The sequence below is a fragment of the Gracilinanus agilis genome, unplaced genomic scaffold, assembly GCF_016433145.1.
Source record: "Gracilinanus agilis isolate LMUSP501 unplaced genomic scaffold, AgileGrace unplaced_scaffold57480, whole genome shotgun sequence".
NCBI classification, from domain to species: domain Eukaryota; kingdom Metazoa; phylum Chordata; class Mammalia; order Didelphimorphia; family Didelphidae; genus Gracilinanus; species Gracilinanus agilis.
Genome location: NW_025392999.1, coordinates 1 through 10266, shown reverse-complemented (window position 1 = coordinate 10266; position 10266 = coordinate 1). Strand labels below are relative to the sequence as shown.

At 36.7% G+C, this 10266-nt stretch overlaps 1 protein-coding gene across 2 annotated transcripts; it reads left to right on the top strand.

Moving 5' to 3' along the window:
- The first annotated feature begins 8436 nt into the window (after window positions 1-8436).
- Window positions 8437-10051, top strand: LOC123256272 (inosine-5'-monophosphate dehydrogenase 2-like). Of its 2 annotated transcripts, XM_044684924.1 has the most exons (2): window positions 8437-8695; window positions 8756-10051. In XM_044684924.1, exons 1-2 carry the CDS (start codon window positions 8437-8439, stop codon window positions 9961-9963), a joined length of 1467 nt encoding a protein of 488 aa, XP_044540859.1. In that variant the 3' UTR covers window positions 9964-10051. The 2 variants fall into 2 exon arrangements, with proteins under 2 accessions (XP_044540859.1, XP_044540858.1); XM_044684923.1 differs by having other exon boundaries at window positions 8437-10051.
- The last annotated feature ends 215 nt before the right edge of the window (window positions 10052-10266 follow it).

The window sequence follows — 10266 nt, the reverse complement described above, 5'->3', positions numbered from 1 at the left end:
ATGATCTTATGATCCATGACAACCAGTGAGGGATATGAGATAAAAATACAGAAACAGAAAACAAAAAAGAAGATAAAAATGACATGCCATTCCCTGAACCTTGGAATAGCCTTCTACCACCATTTCTACCTGTCATAGCCTCCCTCCTTTTTCAAGACCCAATTCAAATAGACTTCCTCTATGAAAACTTCCCAAATCTTAGTCATTTACTTTTATCCATTGCCTCTAGAAGTGTATTTCAAAAGGCAGATATATAGAGGACATGTTCCCAAAGTAGATTGGAATTCAACTTAAAAAAAAACTTAATGAGAACTAGAGCAATCCAGAACTAAACCAAATTATGTGAACCTCATTCAGGCCAAATCTCAGCTCTTCTATTGCATCCTCAAAACTATGCTATTTCTCGTCTGCTTGAATACCTTCAGTATTCAGGAATATAATTCTTTACAATGTTAGCCATTCCACTTTTTGAAAGTTCCATTTATAATTGAGTTCTTTTTTAATATTGAGTTCCAACCTACCTGGAGTCCAAGGCCTTCCACATATCTGTCTTTTGGTGCCATTAACTTCCACTGGCACTTAGATACCACCATCAACTCACCCTTTAAATCTTCTCTGACTTAGCCTCTCCACTATTTTCAGAAGAATGATTTTGTCATTCTCAATTTCTTTTATAATTTCATCTCAATCTGTCCTTTGCAACATGTCTATTATCCTTGAACTGCATTTATTCAGGTACATACCTTGTTCCGTATTAGATTACAAATTCCATAAGAAAAAAGAAAGGAATTTTTCAATCCTTTTCCAAATGCCTCACACATAGTAAGTGTTTAAAGAATGTTTGTGATATTGAATTAAGTCAAAATCTCTCCCTCTAACTTTCATCCATGTGTCCTAGATCTTGCTCAAATAAATCAGTGAAAAAATAGAAGAAGTAGACTGAGGAAAGGGAGAGAGGGAAAAAAGTTGGAGATCACAAGTTTAGATTGTGTTTTCCTGATAATTCAAAAATATTGATTTCAAGAAAACTACCTTCTCTGAACTCTGGCCTGAAGCAGCAGAATCTGCCAAAAGTCCGATTTCTTAACAGTCCAAATTCTCCAACAATCTCCACATTTTTCATAAATAACTACCTGACATTTTTCCAAGTATAATCAGCACTTAATTAGCAGCCATGAATGTTAGTGACCAAGTAATACTGTTGTAATTTGGGAATAGTCAGACTTTGAATGGATTGCTTTGGGAATTGTGTCTCATAAGCACATTTTTCATCCCATGGGAAATAAAAGGGACAAAATGGGGGGGGGGGGAGAAGAAATAACTTCTATGAATTAGGTTTAATGGTGTCTGAGTTGGGAGTAGAGAACTATTTTGATGTAAAATAAGTCAAAATGATAATTCATATTTATATTCCAATTTCAGGTTTATCAATTGCTTTCTTTATGGTAACACTAAGAAATAATTAGTGTAATTATTATTATCTTCATTTTCCAGATAAGAAAACTAAAGTGCAAGGAGATTAAGTGGCTTGCCTAGCATAATATAGTTAGTAAATATTCAAGTAAAGACTCAAACCCAGCTCTTCTGTATTACTAGTGTTATTTCTATTACTTTAGGTTGGAACAACTGAGAAACAGGGATAGAAAAAAGAGAAGGTAACAGGTATTGATATTTCTTTAAAAGAAGTTCTATTTTGTATCTCTTCTTGAGAACACTTCATTAGCATTTAGTTATACATTTTAGGATATTAGTTTAGCTAAAACTTTATATATAAAAAATCATGGTGCTATATGTTTCTCTCCATTATCTATATGGAAGGTGAGCCTCTCCATTGAGCCTATCTGCTGACAATTGCCTTTTTAAACATGGTAACATCTATCAAAATGGAAAATATGATGGCTTATGAGTAAATAATTAGTCACTAGCCTTGACTTCCAGACTTATTAAGTGATAAAAAAGAATCACAATATGCAATAAGGAGTTATGGAAGGGAATTGTGGAAAGATGATGGAGTAGGGCATGAGATTGACTCACTCTCCAAAGTCACCCACAATCAAAAATAATTCCACATAAACAATGTTAAAAGCAGCAAAAATGGAAGTGAGTCAGGAGTGAAGTAGAACAGCCTATGATAGCTTAGAAGAGGGGTCTCTGGCATTTCTAGCCTCTGCCTGGTGCTACAAACACTGGATCAAACAGTGAAGAATCAGCAAGCTTCAAGCCCTGGGGACAGGTTGGGTAGCCTTACCTTGACCTAGGAGTCTATATCTCTGTAACAAATAGCAATGGAGTCAAAGGACAGCAAGTCCTAAAAGTCACTGTATAAAAGAAGCCTTGGCTCCAGAGGTTCCTGTTCACCTACAATCATTGGATCAAACATTGAAAAGTGAAGGATTTCAGGGGCCCAGGTATACTATATGGACACCAACTCTGTCCCAGGCTACAACTTTGAGAGAGATGGAACAAAAAAGGAGCACACAGTGGTGAGTACAGTTGCTGAGGACAGGGCCCTGCTGGCTTAGGTCACCCACAGTAGAGTAGAGTCTCTAGCTCAGTGACGATGAATCTTTTAGAGATGGAGTGCTAGGCCCTGCCCCCACCCCCACCCCAATAAAGTGCACTTATGATATATATGCATATGAATGATATTTTTTAAAAATCAAGGGGTGAAAGAGAAGGTTGCACTGAGAGAAGAGAAAAAGGAGAGATGGAATGGGGTAAATTATATAACATAGATGTGAAAAACCATTACAGAAAGGGGAGGATAAGGGTGGTCACAGTCAATATTTAAACTTAAACTCTTATCTTAACTGGCTTACAGAGGGAAAAACCAGTATACTCAGTGGGGTATAGAATTCTATCTAACCCTCCATAGAAGTAGAAGGGGAATAAGACAAGGGAAGGGGGAGGTAACTGAAGGGAGAGGTATTTGGGGGGAGGGTGGCAAAAAGAAAAATACTGGTGTTGAGTAAAAGAGTGAAATGGAATAGACCAGGATCTAAAAGGGATAATATGATGGAGAGCAATACACAGTTAGTAAAACATAATAACCTAGTGTTTGATAAACCCAAAGATCCCAGTTTGGGGGACAAGAACTCACTATTTGACAAAAACTACTGGGAAAATTGGCAAATATTATGGGAAAAATTAAGTTTAGATCAACATCTTACACCCCATACCAAGATAAATTCAAAATAATTAAATGACTTAAATATAGAGTGAAATCATAAATAAATTAGGTGAACATGGAATAATATACCTGTCAGATCTGTGGGAAAGGAAGGAATTTAAGATTTAAGCAAGGAATTTAAGCAAGATATAGAGAACATTACAAAATGTAAAATGAATGACTTTGGTTATATCAAATTAAAAAGGGTTTGTACAAACAAAACCAATGCAAACAAAACTAGAAATGAAGCTACAAATTGGAAGAAAAAAATCTTTATAACAAAAATCTCTGATAAAAGTCAAATTTCCCAAATTTATAAGGAGCTAAGTCAATTGTAGAAAAAAATCAAGTCATTCCCCAATTGATAAATGGTCAAGGGACATGAATAGGCAGTTTTCAGATAAAGAAATCAAAACTATCAATAAATACATGAAAAAATGTTCTATATCTCTCATAATTAGAAAATACAAATCAAAACAACTCTTAGGTACCTCCTTACACCCAGCAGATTGGCCAATATGGCTACAAAGGAAAGTGATAAATATTGGAGGGGATGTGGCAAAATTGGGACACTAATACACTGCTGGTGGAGTTGTGAATTGGTCCTACCATTCTGGAGGGCAATTTGGAATTATGCCCAAAGGACTTTAAAAGATTGCTTGCCCTTTGACCCAGCCATACCACTACTGGGTTTGTATCCCAAAGAGATAATAAGGAAAAATACTTATACAAAAATATTCATAGCCACGATCTTTGTGGTGGCAAAAAAAATTGGAAAATGAGGGGATGTCCATCAATTGGGGAATGGCTGAACAAATTGTGATATGTGATGGTGATGGAATAGTATTGTGTTATAAAGAATGATGAACTGCTTGATTTCTATACTAACTACATAAAAGACCTCCATGAACTGATGCAGAGTGAAATGAACAGAACATTGTACACAGAAACTGAAAAACTGTGGAAGAATCAATAAGCCAGGATAATCCTGCGGGACTTATGAGAAACAATGCTATCCACATCAAGAGAAAGAACTATGGAATTAGAAAAACAGGAGAAAAACATAAGATTTATCACTCTTTTATGTGGGTATCTGATTTGGGGTTTTGGTTTTAAAAGATTACTCTGTTATAAAAATGAATAATATGGGAATAGGTATGAAATGATAATACATGTATAATGCAGTGGAATTGCTTGTCAGTTCTAGGAGGGGAAGGTGAAAAGAGGAGGAAAAGAACATGAATCATGTAAGCATGGAAAAATATTTTAAAATTAAAAATAAAATAATTCATTTTTACAATATTGATGTTATAGCATGATTTGATCTGATTGGGTTAACAATCTTGCAGGTCCCTTTCAAATAATTTTCTTCATTTCATACATCTAAATAGTTTTCTGTTACATTCACATATAATTTTTTAGCCCAGTTTGTTGTTTCCCTTCTAATTTTTGTTGCATTGTTTTTGTTTGTACAAAACATTTTTAATTTAATATAATCAAATTTATTTATTTTACATTTTGTAATTTTTTCTAACTCTTGCTTGGTTTTAAAATCTTTCCTTTCCCAGAGATCTGACAAGTAAACTATTCTGTGTTCACTTAACTTGTTTATAGTTTCCCTCTTTATATTCAAGTCATTCACCCATTCTGAATTTATCTTGGTGTAGGGTGTGAGATGTTGATCTAGACCTAATCTCTCCCATATTGTTTTCCAAATTTCCCAGCAGTTTCTGTCAAATAGTGGATTTATGTCCCAAAAGTTGGGCTCTTTGGGTTTATCATACATTGTCTTGCTGAGGTCACTTACCCCAAGTCTATTCCACTGATCCTCCCTCTCCCTTCTGTCTCTTAGCCAGTACCATATTGTTTTGATGACCACTGCTTTATAGTAAAGTTTAATATCTGGTACTGCTAGGCCACCTTCCTTCATATTTTTTTTCATTATTTCCCTTGATATTCTTGATCTTTTGTTCTTCCAAATGAACTTTGTTATAGTTTTTTCTAATTCAGTAAAAAAGTTTTTTGGTAGTTTAATAGGTATGGCACTAAATAGATTAATTTGGGTAGGATGGTCACTTTATTATGTTAGATCATCCTACCCATGAGCAATTAATGTTTTTACAATTATTTAGATCTAGTTTTATTGTGTGGAAAGTGTTTTGTAGTTCTATTATATAATTCCTGTGTTTGTTTTGGTAAATAGATTCCTAAGTATTTTCTATTGTCTAAGGTGATTTTAAATGGTGTTTCTCTTTCTACCTCTTGCTGCTATGATGTGTTGGAAATATATAGAAATGCTGATGATTTATGTGCATTTATTTTGTATCCTGCAACTTTGCTAAAGTTATTGATTATTTCCACTAACTTTTTAGTTGATTCTCTAGAATTTTTTAAGTAGACCATCATATCATCTGCAGAGACTGATAGCCTGGTCTCCTCATTGCCTATTTTAATACCTTCAATTTCTTTTTCTTTTCTAATTGCTACTGCTAGTGTTTCTAGAACAATGTTAAATAATAGAGGTGATAATGGGCATCCTTGTTTCACTCCTGATCTTATTGGGAAGGCTTCTAATTTATACCCATTGCATATGATGCTTGTTGATGGTTTTAGATATATATTATTTATTATTTTTAGGAAAAGTTCTTCTATTCCTATACTTTCTAGTGTTTTCAATAGGAATGGGTGTTGTATTTTGTCAAAGGTTTTTTCATCATCTGTTGAGATAATCGTATGATTTTTGTTTGTTAGCTTGTTGATATGATATATGTGAATGGTTTTCCTAATGTTGAACCATCCTTCCATTCCTGGTATAAATCCCACCTGATCATGATTGATAACCCTCTTGGTCACTTGCTGGAGTCTTTTTGCTAGTATTCTATTTAAGATTTTTTTGCATTTATGTTCATTAAGGAAATTGGTTTGTAGTTTTCTTTCTCTGTTTTTGATCTACCTGGTTTTGGAATCAGTAACATAGTTGTGTCATAAAAAGAATTTGGTAGGACTCCTTTTTTTATTATATCAAATAATTTGTATATTATTGGGATTACTTGTTCTTTGAATGTTTGATAGAATTCACTTGTGAATCCATCAGACCCTGACAATTTTTTCTTAGGGAGTTCTTTGATGGCTTGTTCAATTTCTTTTTCTGATATTGGATTATTTAAGTATTCTATTTCTTCTGCTGTTAATCTAGATATAATTAGTCAAATATACAAAGAACTAAATCAATTGTACAAAAAATCAAGCCATTCCCCAATTGATAAATGGGCAAGGGAAATGAATAGGAAATTTTCAGATAAAGAAATCAAAAGTATCAATAAGCACATGAGAAAGTGTTCTAAATCTCTAATAATTAGAGAAATACAGATCAAAACAACTCTGAGTTATCACCTCACACTTAGCAGATTGGCTAAAATGACAACATAGGAGAGTAATGAATGTTGGAGGGGATGTGGCAAAATTGGGACATTAATGCATTGCTGGTGGAGTTATGAACTGATCCAACCATTCTGGATGGCAATTTGGAATTATGCCCAAAGAGTGCTAAAAGAATGCCTGCCCTTTGATCCAGCCATACGATTGCTGGGTTTATACCCCCCCCCAAGAGATCATAGATAAAAAAGACTTTTACAAAAATATCTATAGCCGTGCTTTTTGTGGTAGCAAAAAACTGGAAAATGAGGGTATGCCCTTCAATTGGGGAATGGTTGAACAAATTGTGGTATATGCTGGTGATGGAATACTATTGTGCTCAAAGGAATAATAAACTGGAGGAATTCCATGTGAACTGGAAAGACCTCCAGGAACTGATGCAGAGTGAAAGAAGCAGAGCAAAAGGAGCAGAGCCAAAAGAACTTTGTACACAGAGACTGATACACTGTGGTAAAGTCGAATGTAATGGACTTCTATACTAGCAGCAATGCAATGACCCAGGACAATTCTGAGGGACTTATGGAAAAGAACGCTACCCACATTCAGAGGAAGAACTATAGGAGTGGAAACAAAGAAGAAAAACAACTGTTTGAACACATGGGTTGATGCGGACATGATTGGGGATGTAAACTTGAAATGACCACACCAAATGTAACTATCAATAATATGGAAATAAGTCTTGATAGATGACACATGTTAAAACCAGTGGAAATGCGTGTAGGTTTTGGGGGGGACGGGGACAGGGGGAAGGGGAAACTAAGAACATGAATCATATAACCATGAAAATTTTTTCTAAAAAATTATAAAATTAAAAAATAAAAAAATTTTTTAAAAGAAAGAACACTATCCACATTCAGAGGATGAACTATGGGAGTAGAAACACAGAAGAAAAGCAACTGCTTGATCACATGGGTCACTGGGGACATGATTGAGAATGTAGACTCTAAGAGATCACCCTAATGCAAATGTTAATAATATAGAAATAGGTCTTGATCAATGAAAAAACATTAAATTAATTTTAATTCTCTTTTTTTAAAAGAGAAAATATGATCCAGCACTTTTAGGAGGAGGATAATTTCAGAAGGTTAAGCAATCAAGGAATTGCAATTTGGAAATTATGGAAATCTGCTAATAATAATTATCTATATAGTTTTTGTTATCTTGCTATTGAGAAATATGAGCATTTCTTGATCATCTCTTTTAACTGTACTTTTAGGTCATTATATTTTGTTTGTAGAGTCCAGGATTCTTTTGGATTCTGAAACCTTTGTGATATGCTTTTGATATTATTCCTTTTTGACTTGGGGAGGTTTTTAGAGTCAAACAAACACCAGATCTTCTTGCTGTTCTGATACCTGTTATTATTGATTTGGGGTATTGTACTATGAAATTTTAGGAATTCCTTTACTAACTAGGAAAATAAATTTTCTGATTCAAACAAATAAAAAAATAATAATTTTTTTAGTCATTCCACAAAAAATGGACATCACTCTAGTTTTCTGTTCTTTGACACCATGAAATGAGCTGCTATAAACATTTGTTATATATATAGGACCTCTTCTTTCTTTGATCTCTTTGGAATATGGCCATGGCAGAAGCATTGCATGGTCAAGTGGCATTCACTGGTTAAGAATTTTTCCTAAAAAGTTCCAAATTGTTTTCCAGAGTTGTTGTACTCATTCACAATTCCAACAAGAGTAGTCCTTCAATGTGCCTGTTTTCCACAGGTGCTATGAGGCTAAAATGAAATAAAGTACATGTAAAACCCAGTGGAGGGACCTCCCGCCAGCCCAGCCCACTTCCTCCTCCCCTGCTCCAGTCCCGTCCCCGCCATGGCAGACTATCTCATCAGCAGCGGGACTTGTTACGTTCCTGATGATGGGCTCACGGCGCAGCAACTCTTCAACTGCGGGGACGGGCTTAGGAACAACGACTTCCTCATCCTCCCGGGATATATAGACTTCACAGCTGATCAAGTGGACCTAACATCAGCCCTTACCAAGAAGATAACCCTGAAAACTCCACTTGTGTCATCTCCCATGGACACAGTCACGGAGGCTGGGATGGCCATTGCCATGGCACTTACAGGAGGTATTGGCTTTATACATCATAACTGCACCCCAGAATTCCAGGCCAATGAAGTACGAAAAGTGAAGAAATATGAGCAGGGCTTCATCACTGATCCTGTGGTTCTGAGCCCCAAAGATCGTGTCAGAGATGTCTTTGAAGCCAAGGCAAGGCATAGCTTCTGTGGAATCCCAATCACAGACAATGGCAAGATGGGCAGCCGCCTGGTGGGCATCATTTCCTCTCGTGACATTGACTTTCTTAAGGAGGAGGAACATGACTGTTTTCTGGGCGAGATCATGACAAGGCGGGAAGATCTGGTGGTGGCTCCTGCAGGCGTCACATTAAAGGAAGCCAATGAAATACTGCAGCGGAGCAAGAAAGGGAAGCTACCTATCGTGAATGAGGATGATGAGTTAGTAGCCATCATTGCCCGCACGGACCTAAAGAAGAATCGGGACTACCCCCTGGCCTCCAAGGACACCAAGAAGCAGCTTTTGTGTGGAGCAGCCATTGGCACCCATGAGGATGACAAGTACCGGCTTGACTTGCTGGCCCAGGCTGGTGTTGATGTGGTTGTGCTGGATTCTTCCCAAGGAAACTCCATTTTCCAAATTAACATGATCAAGTACATCAAAGAGAAATACAACAACCTCCAGGTTATCGGTGGCAATGTGGTGACAGCTGCACAAGCCAAAAACCTCATTGACGCTGGAGTGGACGCCCTGCGGGTTGGCATGGGCAGCGGTTCCATCTGCATTACCCAGGAAGTGCTGGCATGTGGGCGGCCCCAAGCGACAGCTGTATACAAAGTCTCAGTATATGCACGACGTTTTGGTGTCCCAGTCATTGCTGATGGTGGCATCCAAAATGTGGGCCACATTGTCAAAGCCCTTGCCCTTGGAGCTTCCACAGTGATGATGGGCTCTCTGTTGGCGGCCACCACTGAGGCCCCAGGTGAATACTTCTTTTCTGATGGGATCCGATTAAAGAAATATAGAGGGATGGGGTCCCTTGATGCCATGGACAAGAACCTTGGCAGCCAGAACCGCTACTTCAGCGAAGCAGACAAAATCAAAGTAGCTCAAGGGGTGTCCGGAGCCGTGCAAGATAAAGGTTCCATCCACAAATTTGTTCCCTACTTGATTGCTAGCATCCAGCACTCCTACCAAGATATTGGTGCCAAGAGTCTAACTCAAGTCAGAGCCATGATGTATTCAGGGGAACTGAAATATGAGAAGAGGACATCATCTGCACAGGTGGAAGGCGGTGTTCATGGACTCCATTCCTAGGAGAAGCAGCTCTTCTGAGAAGTGGCCTTGTTTGTCTTTACTGCCTCTCACCTCTCCCTCTAGGTTTTTCAATAAAAAGCTGGATATAAAAAAAAAAAAAAAAAAAAAAAAAAAAAAAAAAAAACAGTGGAATTGTGCATTGCCTAAGGGGGTTTGGGGGAGTTGGGGAGAGGGAAAGAACATGAAACATATAAATATGGGAAAATATTCAAAATAAAAATAAAATGAAATAAAGAATACAAATTACTATTATTAATATTTTTATTAGCAAAGTAAGCAGGCCTCTAATCTAATAATAATGAT